Raw genomic sequence first — 14,496 nt, forward strand, 5'->3', positions numbered from 1 at the left:
AATTTTCAATTCAAATCAAACGCGTTTGTTTTATTTGAAATTGTCATTGTTGTTGTTGTTGTTGGTGGTACTGCTGCCACTACATGTGGACAGCGTTGCTGCTTAATAGCCGCCGCCGCCGCCATCGTCGTCGCCGCTGTAAGTTGGCTGTCCGAAAAATATTAGCACGTCGCCTTTGCAGTGTGCGCGGACTCCTCAACGCCTACTGGAATAGAGCTTTGCTGTCGCGACGCGATTCTCTCCTCTGCACTAAGCAAACAACAGTTGGCTTTGCAGTTATTATCAACGGATCGACAAGCGTTGTGCTAATGAAACGTTTCGTCTTCGCAGAGAAACTATGACAGCGTTATCGAAATCAAAGTAAGCGTTCGAATATCGAAAGGTGAAAACGTCAACCACAAAAATAAAAAACGATATTCAGGGTGTGTAATGGAAAGGTGCGAATGGTGCTTGGAGCGGCTTGGAGAGCACGCAAATATTGATTGCGGCGGCGAGCGCTGTTAACGGGCTCATTTGTTGCAGAAACCGGCAAAGACGCCGATAAATAGCTTTAAAAGCAATCCATAAGCACTTCACAGTTGTGGTGTGTGCCAAGTGCAGCCTAGAAGACAGGGTATCTCTATTCACGCCCAAGGTGCGTTCAACTGCGCCAATGTTGGTGGGGTCACAGTAGCTGCTGCTTCTACGGCGAGCTACACGCGTCGCAATGGAAAACGTCAAACTGTCAGAGAGTACATAATTGGAAGTGATGAGCATAGTGTGTGCGCTGCGCCTTTGTGTTGGTGCGCTTGCTGCCGTCCGTTGCTTTTTAATGCTGTTGTGGGCGTGCCCGCCATTATGGCTCCACCCACGTCGTCTTGGCAACCGATGAGCCGCAGATACAAACTGCATTTCAAGCCCTTGCGCTACAACAACACGAAGCGCTATGCATCCAAACGACCAGTTGGAAAAAATGCTGCTGTGCAACAACAAGTAGCAGCCAATGCGCGTGCGCTGTTTGCAGGTAAGGTGTATGGCGGCGGCCACAACAGCGCTACATATGCCGTTGGTGTTGGTGCACGCGTATTTGCGTCTGCACAACGCTATGTGTACGCAAGAGAGCCACTTCAAGCGACGCTATGCCCGCGTAGTAGTTGTCTCGCTCGCGCGCACACAAACGCCAATGGCTTTTAGTAACGCTCATTTTGTACGTGAAAGGGTGGGCCGCTCAAGCTAGATGGAGGGAAGCACATCGCGCGCACACACACATACGCATAGGCACGAACGCGGCGCAAAACAAACGCATGAAACGAGTCGCAAACGAGGCTGAGCGAGCGCACAGAGCCAGTTTTGACACCACCGAAGCGCACACCAGTATGCTGACGCACACACACACACACACTCGTACACCTATACATCTATATTTATGTACATAAGAGTGGCCTATCGGTGTAGAGGTGCGCGCTGTAGCGGTGTTTGGCTGGTGCTGGTGCTGGTGATGGTGCTGCCGCTCGTATTGGATGTGCGGTGGGACTATGGTGCTCTGTCCATTCTGCTGCGGCTGCCGCTGCTGTCGTTGTACGTCGTCGCTTAATATTTTTGTTAGTAAGCCAAATAGTAAGCAGGCATTCCCCTCTGCAAACAGTCACATTCAAGAGCTCAAGCCAAAGAGTACTCGAGCGCGCACAGCTGCCGAAAAAGTAGAAACGGACAACCGATAACCGAACTGCATTGTGAAACGCTAGAGTCAAGTTGGAAGCGCTTGCTTTGGCTTTGCTATTTTCTATAACGATTTTTGGAGTCTTTGTTTGCCAGATGCATTGTCTAACTGTAGTGTACGGCTATCGCGGCTGACGGTACGACACGTTCATCCGCACAAATTGAAATTAATCCAATCAAACCAACCGATTGTCGAAGCGTCATTTCTAGTGTCGTAATAGCTTAATAGCTTACAATATCGAAATTCGAAAGAACTTTATTTTACTTACGAACTGACACAACGCGAATTCGCTGGAAAAAATTACGTGCATAACAAATAAGTATATATAAAAGATATAATAATAGAAGATACGTAAGAAAAATATAATAAAAATAAAAGAATAAAAGACGAAGAGGTGTTAAAAGGTGGCAAGGAAACGTTAGTGAACGCGCATGAAGAGTGTAAAATTCGATTGAAGTGAAAAGCCGAAGAAGAAAAGTGTGTGTGAAAGCAAGTGGTAATCGCAATTGATTTTCAAGTCTTGAATTTAAGAAAAACTGACAATATTGCGAGCTGATTTGTTTTATCAAAGCCTGAACAGCAGCTACAGACCTGGTGCATGCGCGCTGCCACGACTCACCTTCCAACGAGTGTGAAATCCCACGTCGAAACGCGCTGACAAGTGAGCACGGATGAAACATGCGATTGCATCTCTATACATACAAAAACAAAAATAAAAATCTGAAAAAATAATAAAAAATAATTTCAACGGAAAACTGTGTCTTCAAAGAAACCCCACTTGGTAGCACACGCACAATTAAAAAAATAGCGAAAAGCGTAGCTCGTCAGTGACAAAGTGTGCGCGTCGTTTATTTCCGTCGGAAATTTGTTTTGAATTGTATTTTTTATACGTGCGACCAGTGAACAGCCGCCAACATAACGGCGCAACTATTGAACAGTTTCCTGAAGGGATCGCCCCACCAGACGACGATCGACATCATGCAAAAGCTCTACTCGGAGGCGCCAAGCAACGGCCCTCCGGTGAGCATGAGCAGCAGCGTCGGTGCTGGGAGCGGTGGTGGTTCCAGCAGTGCCGGTGCCGGCGCTAACGGTGGTGGCAGTGGAGGCGGCGGTGGTAATCCTACAAATCCGCATCCGAATCACCCGACCAGCAACGGTGGCACAATGAGCCCGCTTGCACGTAGCGCATACACCGCCATGAATTCGATGGCCATGCCCGTCGGTGGCATGTCTTCAGTATCGCCCCAGACTGCCGCCTTTGGTGCGCTAGAATCCGCCGCAGCGGTGGCAAGCATGAGCGGTAGCATGGGTGCCGCAGCGGCTATGAATTCCATGGCTGGTAATTGCATGACACCGAGTTCGATGAGTTATGCCTCGATGGGTTCGCCGTTGGGTAATATGGGCAATTGTATGGGTGGTGGTATGTCGACAATGGCCGCTATGGGTGGCTACTCGTCGATGGCGGCAGCAGCTAGTGCACGTGAGTTGGATACAGGTTCGCCGAACTCGCTTAATCGCGCACGCATAGATAAGCCCACAACATACCGTCGGAGTTACACACACGCCAAACCGCCATACTCGTACATCTCGCTAATCACAATGGCGATACAGAATAATCCGACACGAATGCTTACGCTATCGGAAATCTATCAATTCATAATGGATTTGTTTCCATTCTATCGCCAGAACCAGCAGCGTTGGCAAAATTCAATACGTCATTCGTTGTCCTTCAACGATTGCTTCGTGAAGATACCGCGCACACCGGACAAGCCAGGCAAAGGTTCCTTCTGGACATTGCACCCCGATTCGGGCAACATGTTTGAGAATGGTTGCTATTTGCGACGCCAAAAACGTTTCAAGGACGAGAAGAAGGAGGCGCTACGCCAACTGCATAAGAGCCCGTCACATAGCAGCCTCGAAGCAACAAGTCCCGGCAAGAAGGATCACGAAGATTCGCATCACTTACACCACCATCACAGCCGATTGGACAACCACCAGCAGCATCATCACAGTAAAGACGTGACAGGCGCCACAGTGGGTGGCGCAGGCAGTGTGCTCAGCAGCGCTGTCAGTCGTGATCAACTGGCTATGATGCAAGCCAATGCAGAGCTGTGTTTGGGGCAACAAGCGGCGCAACATGCACCCAGCCATCACCATCAGCAACATCACCAGCTGCAGCATGAAGAGCTCTCCGCCATGGTGAATAGATGCCATCCATCATTGATCAGCGATTATCACCCCTCCATGCATCATCTGAAGCAGGAACCATCTGGTTACACACCATCCAGCCATCCGTTCTCGATCAATCGACTATTACCCGAGTCCAAGGCGGACATCAAGATGTACGATATGAGTCAGTATCCCGGCTATAATGCGCTTAGCCCATTGACGAATACACATGCGGCCTTAGGACAGGATTCGTACTACCAGAGTCTCGGCTATCATGCGCCAGCCGGCACGACTAGCTTGTGACATCACCAGTACCCATTGGCTTAAGGGCGAGCTGACCAGATGCTGCGCAACGTGAACGTGAATGCCGCCACTGGTAGCAGCAGCATCTTTGGTAGTGCCGCCGCGGCTGCAGCAGCGGCTGCTGGTCTCAATACGCTGCACAATCCGAATATTGGCGGCAATATTGGCAGCAGCAGCGGCGGCAGCGGCACCAGCAATAGCAATGGGAATACACATGATATACACCTGGAGCAACATCATCACCATCATCATCATGGCGCCACACACCATCCGCATCCGCATCCGCATGCGGCGCATCAACTGATGCAGCAACAACAACGTAAGGCCTATCTTAAGTCCATGCAACAACACTACCAACAACAGCAACAATACAGCGCCAGCAGTACTTCCAGTGCGCACAAACTCAGCGCGCACCAACAACAACTGCTGCAAAGTCAGCTGACGCCGCCAGAGCTGCAGGATGACGCATCGAATATCACAACCGATCTGAACGAAGAACAACAGCTACAACTACAACAGGCGGCACAGCAACAGCACCAACAATTGTACAACAATTACCAACAGTACGCGGCGGCCGCCTCCTATCGCAACTGGAACCACGGCTTGGCGCTAAATGGCGCGGCAGCGTTGCAGAATCTGCTGTAGTGTTGCCAACATGCCAACACTGAACATGCGTGCGCAGACAAAGCGCCGCTTTGTTGCCTGGCGCATCGTCTACCCAACTGCCTTGCAAGCGGTTGCTCTTGCAATTAGCGTACAGTTGGCGACATGCGCGCGTACGCCAGTTATTAGTGCGCGCGGTTAGCCGGCGCGGCTGCTTGTTGGCGCATGGTTTTCCGCTAGCAGCGCGGTTGTGCTGTGGACGCCGTTGTTCTGTGCTATTTTTGGCGCGCTTTCGTGCGCATGCGGCGTGGGACCAGCGCGGCTGCGCGCGCGCGGTGAGAATGTTGCTCGCATATATGCACACATTTATGGTTCAATGCACATAACTCTTGAAAGTAAGATGTTGTAAATATGTATGTAGTCTAGGTATACTCTTTATTATTTTTAACTTTTTCTATGATTTTGTTCCCACACAACTGTCCACTTACAGGCCTTAATTAAACTACAGTATCTCATTTAGTTTTTCTTCTGGCTGTTAGTGCCAGTTTTGAGTTTGTAGATATGTACATTTTGCTCATGCTAACTTCTTTATAATTAACATATGCTGTACTTTCGTTTGTATGTATGTAAAATGCAGCTGGATTTCTTCGTTATGTAAGCAGCAATCAAAAGTGATGTAGTTGTAAGCGAAAATGTTTTCCAATTTACGAAATACAAATTTTAAATTATGATTGATTCATAAAAAGCCCCCCCTAAAACCGCCCAATATTTGATATATTGCGCGTAGGAAAACAGCAACGTTTTTAATTTCAATTTAGGCGCCTTTGCATTCAAGCTTTGTGTTGCTATATGTTCGTAGCTTTATGTGCGCCTTTTGAGAAAGTTCACAGCAAAACCCTGGCAGGTTTTCCCTTTGACACAACTTCCGTGCCATGTATGTAAACACTCTTTTGTCTGTGTATGTATAGGTAATTGAAGGAATCTGCAGAGCAAGAAAAAAATATGAAAAGTAATAATTATAGTATAACAGTAATATTTTTTATACAAAATATTAATTTTTAAGTGCTGTATATTTAATTATGCAAATATATTTTTTAGTTTTATAATCGCAAATATTATTATATATTACCATTCCAAGGTTTTTATTTTATTCTGTAAGTTCACTGTCTCTTATTATTATGTTTTTAGTGTAGCTATGTTATGCGCCAAACACTTTAATATGAACGCGATAACACAATGCAAGTGCAATTGATGTAAATTTGAAGTAAAAAAATACTTTTATATATAAGTGGAAAATTCACGTGATCGCTAGTCGATTAACGCTAACTAAATTCGAATTGAAATGATCAAAAACCAAAAAAAGAATCTTCAGCAAATTTATAACAAAAATTACGTTAACGGTTTAGTGTTTTTAAGTTTTTAGTATGATGCGCTTTCTAATTTTACAGCATATTAAATAAAAAAAAGAATGTTTCCAAAAAATGAGCAGTCATATACACTTAAATTAGGGGTGTCATTAATTTTTTTTGTTTACGTTTTGTTTTTCTAAATTTACAAAATAATATCTTTGTTTTTGCAAAAAGTGAGCTGCCATATTCATACATTAGAGGTGTCCTTAATATATTTTGGTTTTGCTTTTATAATTTGAAAAAATAATATTTATGTTTGTAAAAAATTAGCAGGCATATACACACATTAGGGGTGTACATAATTCACCTAACTTGTGTTTTGCTTTTCAAATTTTGCATAATAATGTTGTTTAACATTTATTTCGTTTTTGTTCTGATTTTCTAATTTTACTGTATAATCGTCATACGTTAGGGGTGTCCTTAATTCAATGAATTTTTGTTTCACTTTTTTATTTTTATAGAATACATTTCTTTATTTTTTGCAAGAAGTAAGCAGTCATATACACACGTACATTAGGGGTGTTCATAATTTACTGCAATTTTATTTAGCTTTTCTAATTTACAGTGTAATATTATTTTATTTTTTACAAAAAGTGAGCAGTTATGTAGTACGTACATTAGGGGTGTCCATAACATAATGTATCTTTGTTTTGCTTACATTAACTTACAAATGTAAAATAAATATGATGAAATGAACAAAAATTGATGAAATATGAACAAAAATTTTATGAAAAATTCTAAAAAATAAAATAAAATAAAAATTTTGTGAAATGCCGAAAAATAAAATTTCAATCAACTCCAAACAACAGTTTCAGTCGAGTGTGTCTATTTGCCACTGTGATATGCCCTGTAATTTGGCTAACACAATTCTGACATAAAAATAAATTTCAACTACAACAAAAGTATGATAAAAGTGTAATTTTTTTTTAGCCACTATGCGAATGTCCATATATGTAGTTAAGTTCAGATAATTTTAAAAAATAAAATAAATTTTTTTTATAATTTAATAAATAATAAAAAAAATTAATAAATTCACCAGAATAATTTTTTAAAATGTATTTACATACAAAATAAATACTAACTTTTTTTGAATACTGAAATTTTTCCATTATATTTTTTTTTTTGAAAATTTCAACAAAATAAATTTTGTTAAATACGCTAAAAATAATTACAAATATTCTGCTTACATATTTAAAATGACATTTTTTTTAATTTCACCAGAATTTTTTTTTTTAATTTTTTTGATAATTTTGACAGAATACATTTTTGTAAATATGTAAATATATAAAAAATAATTAATTTTTTTTCACATTAACACATTAAATATGTAAATATTAAAAAAAATATTATTTTTTTTTTCAAAAATAAAATAAAAGGACATGCCTAATGTGAATACCTATCATTATGTAAATGTATATAAAATAAATCCACAAATGCCTACAATAATTTAAATTAGCACAAAAATGCAAGGCCAATGAATTTCCAGCTGACTTCTTTTACCTTTTTATATAAAAACTTAAAAATCCGAGCAAAGAATTGGTAAAAATACAAAAACTGTATGTAAAAAGCAACAAAGTTGCATAAACGCTATCAAAATAAAATTAAAAACTGTAAATTGCAGGCGCTCTCAGAAAATACACACACACACTAAATGCGAATAAAAAACAATAGCAAAAATAAAAAAGCAACAAAAAACACAGAAAGTGCATCAACTTAATAATAGCATATATGTATGTATGTAAAAAAAATTGCAAATAAATTAAACATTTTTTCACGAAAGCTTAGCTAAATGCAATAAGAACTATGAACGAATGACGTCGGTTAATCCGTTAGGTTACCTAATTAATTATATATAGTATACCATTAAACAGTTAATATGTAAGGACATGCAAATGAAAATACATCTTATGTAAGCAAAAAAACCAACAAAAACAAAAAAACAATTGTTAAATAAAAATTGTGTAAAAAGGAAAAATAAAACTAGAAAATGCAAAAAAAGACTACATAAAATTATTCATAAAGCAAAATTTGAATTGTTAATGGTGTGCACAGTGATGTGTAGCTGCGGCGAGCGGCGTCGTGTGCTTAGCCACGCCCAGAACGTTGTGATTGACGTGTAATTTTTTTTATTTTTTTCTATGTATAAAGCAAAACATCCCACATGCTAGTCATGTGAATAGTTGTGTAAGAAATAAATATTATAAATATGTAAACCTACAATAGTGTATGTCCGATATACCTAATCGTAATTAATATTGAAATAATAGCAGCTGATAAACAAAAAGTATCAAGCTACAAGTAATGATAATGATTAACTCTAAAACTAGTTAAAATTTAATAAAAATCTTATTTTAATGTTTGAAATACAAAAAAAAAAGATTGTTCTCTTATTTGTATTAGTTGGGTTTATTTTGATTTACTGCCAGGTTAAGGTGTGGCGCTTAGTGGGGTTATAACTGGGTTAGTGAAGAACGAAAGAATTTCATAATGAAATGGGAAAAAATCGGCATCTGTCGCATGATGAGCGCTTCTAACAAACTGAAACCAAAAAAAAACTGAATCTAAAATAAAATCGCAATATCTGGTTCTACGGAATAGCTATAAAAATAAAGAAATTTAACACTTTTTTGACTGTTTCACATTTTTTCAATATATTAAAAATTTAAATTTTGAAATATGTATGTATGTATAATTCCAGTTATAGATTAGTCCATAAAGAAGGCTCTCTAAAAATTTCATTTAAATGGGAGCAGTAGAACCTGAGAAATTGTGGGTCGAAAAAGCACTTTCGAGAAGTTTAATGTTACAGTTCCGTGTGAATAGTTCAAATACCGGGTCTGCAAAATTCCCTTATTTCCAAGAATAATTAGATTTTTGAATAGTTTAACTTTGAAAAAAAAAAACGATATTTTATCTATAGACTAAAATACTCTTTTAAAGAAAGAATCTGATATCGAAATTGTTTCCATTCTTACGCTTATTTCAAGGAAATTGTGAGACAAAATACTGGGTTCTATTATCAAATGCAATATTTTGCGGAATTTGCTTTTCAAACGGCTGTAAAAATAAATATTTCCTAAAACAATGAAAAGGAGCAACTTCCTCAAAGTTTTTAGGAATAATTTCAAAATTTTTGGTTGTCGATTTTCATTGGAAAGGTGAGCGATACGAAAAACTTTTCATTACAAAATGAAAGAACTTTTAAAGCCAACAATTTTTTACATATTATCTCAATATGTACATATGTATATGTACACAAAAAAAGTATCAATTATCTCAATATGTATGTATGTATATGTATGTACAAAGCGAATTGGAAAAAATATGAATATTATTATAAGCATAAAATTTAATATCCTTCGATCGTTGAGACTTATTCAAAATTAATTGTCTTAAAAACCAATGTATGCCATATTTGGTGTCTGACAGTTTATCTCTGCAAAAATCAGCCTAAAAAGCGTTCTCCTCACCTCAAAACCTCAATAAAATCCAAATTTTTCCTTAATAATGCTCACGGCGCCCATTTATTCTCCAACATGCTGCATGCATCGCAAATATTTTCCATTTATAAAACATTTGGTGTTATCATAATCCGTTGGGGGTCAATTACTGGATTTAAACCAATAAATAATTTCGTTATCAAATGTGTACATTTATGTATTTATTAGCAAAAGCAAATAGCTTGAAACACAACTGACCTCTAACAATTGATTTCACGTTACATGCTTTCATTTCAATGTTATAATATACACACATATACAGATATGTACTTATGAAAGAGAAATGAAAGCAAATAAATAATAATATTGATGAATTCGACGGTATCTTATCGAGTTGGAACGATTGTTGATAAAAACAACGGGGTAATAATAAATTGCAATCATCCGGTGGAGTCTATTACGAGTAAGAGTGAATGCAGTTACTGCACAAGCAAGCAGTGACGGCGTTGAAATATAAGCGAAGAGGGTTGTCTGAACTTCTATGGCTAAAAAAGGTTTTCGAATTATTAAATTGCAAATATTATAAATTAAAGAAACACAAATTTTTAATATAATTATTTATTTTTAGTTTATTAAAAATAGAGAAAGCAGCGGTAATCGAAAAAAATTCAAATGAAATTTGGATGAAAAATATTATTTCAAATGAATAAGACCAATAAATAAATTTAATACAATTTTTACTTTTAAATATTCAAATTCTAAATGAACAGCGTAACGAGTTGAGTCAATTCAGCCATGTGGGTCTGTACGTCCCTCACTTGGTATACCATATATGCAACTAATGTCTCAGTTTTAGAGATATCGACCTGAAATTTTGCACACGTTTATCCCCAAGAAGCTACTTATTTATTGGAATTGTCGATATCGGACTACTATGGAGTATGGCTGTCATACAAACTGAACGATCGGAATCAAGTTCTTCTTCGAAAAACATTTTTATTTGACGAGATATCTTCACGAAGTAGTTGTCGAAAACAAAGGTGTAATCTCCTAAGAAATTATTCAGATCGGACTGCTATAGCATAAAGCTGTCGTACAAACTAGCTGTTTGGAATCAAGTGCTTGTATGGATAACTTTTTTATTTGACGAAATATTGTCATGAAATTTATCATGAAATATTGAATAAGGACATGGTGTAATCTCTGAAGAAATTGTTCGGGTCGGATTACTATAATATATAGCTACCATACAAACTGAGCAATCGATGAAGCGCTTGTAAGGAAACGTTTTTCAGTTGATCCTCAGTAAATTTGTCGTAGTTTATTATCCAAGCCAAAGCTACAATCTACAAACAAACTTTTTACTTGCCATACAAATTGACTGATCAAAATAAAGATACAAATTGTTTATACCCATAATAAATACACCTGTGAAGGGTATTATAGCTTCAATGCAGCCGAAGTTAACATTTTTCTTGTTTTTAATTTAATGATAGTTCATAGTCGTTTAATTTTGTATAAATTTTTTCATAATTAATTGATAAGCTCGTAACTTTGTTCTTAGTTTTTTTTTTATTAAAAAAGTGAAGGAGTTATTGTTACATAAATATAACATTTTACATAATATAAAAATATTAAATTTAGTTAACTGTTTTTTTCTAGCTAAAAATACTAACTTAAAGTAGTATAAGAAGAGGTGAACTCTAAGTACCTTCTAAGAGAACTTTCATACATAAATATTGCAACAAAACGAAAGTGTTTGTTCATAGTATTAATTAAATATAGAAATTGCAATGCAATAAAACTTAACGGCAGCTCCAAGGCCCCCCTAAACAAAATGAAAGAAAACCGGCAAATGTTTTTAAAGACGTCGCCAATTGCTTGGGCTTTTCCGGTGATCGACTGACAAGTTGATGCCTTGACAATTGCAAATACGCCAATAACATACGTATATATTTATATATATACTTGTATAAATAGTATACCATGAGTAGTTGCACTTTAACGCTTATCGCAGCGAATAGCTTATTCAATAGAAATTAACGCAAACAAAATTGAAAATAAGTGAAATTACATAGGAAAAATACAGCCTATCAGCCTATCAGCCCATCAGCCCATCAAGCCAGCGAGTGCCTGCCGAGTATGTACTCCATTCCGTGGAATTGTAAAAAGATTAAAAATGCATATAAATACACGTAAACTATATATAACTGCATGCGATCGAGTGATATCATTCACATGCATCGAAAATGAAAACGCTGGCTGACTGATAAGCGTGCGACCCCCGAAGAGCGCTATTTATGTGAACATTTTTATTATGGAAAAAACATTTTTATGAGTGCGTGTAGTTGCAATGCATGTATGTATGCGTAACAACGATGAGTATTCATAACTGCAGCGGGAGGCACCAGCAATAACCTAGGGCCTGGGCGATAGCCTATGCAGGCGATAATACCGGCCGCAGATCATAATGCCGCAACGATGGCCGATAAGTAGAACTAATAATTTTATTTAATAAGCTGTTGTACTTTTAATTAATAATAACAACTAAAAACCTCTTGAGGTGAGCATACAACTACACACACACACATACAAGCATACATACAAACTTCAATCACAAATTAATAGGCGCGGGGCGCCTACTACCTGTACAAGCGGCATATTTAGCAGCCCAGTGGGTGGTTGGTGTCTAGCTACGGACATCAAAACACTTTTAGCAGCGCGATGCTTGTACCTACATAGTTTTCGTGGTGCGGTGGGACGGATGGCTAAGTGTGATGGATGAGTCAGTTATTGATTTTTTGAAGGAGCATAATCCGATAGCAATATTTCGTCATCGCCAGATTTAACATTTCCCCCGTGCGTTATGAGTTCTGGCAACTTTTTCTTTAAACTTTGCAAAAATTATTCACTTGTGCTCTCTTTTATTGTTAAGTGCATTAAAAATGCTTTTAAATGAAATATTTCATGGCCACCTTAAGCGTTCGTAAGCATAAAATTAATGTCTCAGTTACAAATATTTGCATTTTTCGTAAAAGCTTGATACGTACGCCAAACCGATGTGAAGACTTGCAAGTGTTGTTGTAGGATGAAGCAACAGCGTTTGGCAGCAGTGCGACATTTTAGATTCTCCAGGACAATATTTGCGTATATGTTGTAGCCACAGACAAAAAGGTAAATGTGTGGAGGTGCGGATGGAGGCGTATATTTGTAGGCATACAATGTGTGCATAACAAATACAGACAAGTCGCTTAAGCCTGCATATAAATTTATACTTGCTTTCAGTTACATGCATACCTAACTTTATCTGCAAATCGCTGTAGATACCCTGTAGAAAAACGCTGTGCATAGGCTGACTGCTATACGAGTAACAAGTGCTTTCCGAACGATATCAAGCGATGCTGCTGAAGTTCTAGCTAGTATGCCGCCCACCGACATCCAAGGAGACGAATTTCGCGGGATTGAACCAACTATCAGAGCCGTCTGTAGGCGTAGAAAAGAGGAGAGAACCTAAAGCATCACAATGTGGCAGTAACGGTAGCAAACCTCAACCAAAGGACGGTGGATGGATAGACAGGATGGGGACCTAGACTTCCATTTAATCCAAATACAGAGTGGACATAGATGCTTTAGAAGCTATCTATTCTGATTCCGTCACGACCTTAGTCCGCATTGTCCGACGTGTGCAAAGTGCATAGAAGACTCTGAGCACGTACTTTTTCAATGCTCGTTTTTTCAAAACTTAAGGGAAAAGTAAAAACTTCACTTGGCAGTGGTTTTTCGCTGGAAAATTTGACAGCAATCTCATGTGTCCTGTGGTAAATGGAAAGCTGTTGGCGAAGCGTATACATATTAGGAGTCAGTTTGTCTGTATCATAAATGAGAAGTCTTTCTCTCCCCCATGAATTAGTGCTTAATCCAGTGGTTCCGTGGTAGAGATATGAGTTGGGAGTAGGTTAGGTTTAGCGGCTTAAACTTCCGCACTCCTGCTTTCGATGCTTCTTCTTAATATAAAAAAAAAACCTGTAGAAAAAACCGGAAAATGTGCTAAAGCAGCATTGTGCAGTCTACATGTAAAGAAACCTGCGAACATTGTGCTAGTAAGTTTTAAAGTAAGTACAATCGGCTTTCTATCTGTAAGGTACATTACTTGGCACAAACAACCAGATATTAATCAGCCCCAAAAGAATATGTTTCGGGTATAGTGAATTGATTGAATATTTAACCATCTGATTATGTTCCACCACAATGTGCCATACACAAAAAGTGCATGCAGGTACAAAAAGTTAGAAGTAATCTCTTCGTCGCACTGAATTAATGAACATTGGTAACGATGATAAATACTCGAAAGTTCCAAATATTCCTACAGGGCGTTGCTGCGAATCCTATGATTGCTTGCATCCATATGTATGGATATGTAAACCTTGCGGTAGCAGTGTCGAATTTATCGAATAACCAACAGCAAAAGCAAAAAGGAGTAGTCAAAAAATTAAAATGGCGGCAAATAAAAATCAACAACCTTCGGCGTGTCCTTCCTACGAGTTGAACGTTTTTTTGCATGAATGTATTCAAGAGTGCAACTATTTAGCATTCGACTGTTGTAAAGTAAAAGAAATCCATAAGAATCTGCTGCTTTATTTTTAAATGAAGCCGATTTTTGGCAATTAAAAAAAAACAGCTTTATCAATGGTTCAAAAATTTTAAGGATATATGAATATACATTATTTAAACATATTTTAAAAATGTAAAGCTGCACTTTGAAGAAAAAATTAAATATTTTTCGAGTTACACGCGCTAAAACTGCTGCGTATATTTCGGCCTTGACCGAAATGAAATCCAAAAAACTTGACTAGAAGATATTGATCCTTCAGTG

General features: G+C 38.0%; 1 protein-coding gene across 1 annotated transcript; it reads left to right on the forward strand.

The window, feature by feature from the left end:
• Positions 1–1,503: 1,503 nt before the first annotated feature.
• Positions 1,504–8,114, forward strand: LOC126751636 (protein fork head). Its single transcript, XM_050462054.1, is given in 3 exon segments — positions 1,504–4,215; positions 4,287–4,490; positions 4,492–8,114. Coding segments are annotated over 3 exon segments (2,067 nt in total). The 5' UTR covers positions 1,504–2,677; the 3' UTR covers positions 4,817–8,114.
• Positions 8,115–14,496: the final 6,382 nt, after the last annotated feature.

The sequence above is a fragment of the Bactrocera neohumeralis genome, chromosome 2 (genome assembly GCF_024586455.1).
Source record: "Bactrocera neohumeralis isolate Rockhampton chromosome 2, APGP_CSIRO_Bneo_wtdbg2-racon-allhic-juicebox.fasta_v2, whole genome shotgun sequence".
In the NCBI taxonomy this organism is placed as follows: Eukaryota; Metazoa; Arthropoda; class Insecta; order Diptera; family Tephritidae; genus Bactrocera; species Bactrocera neohumeralis.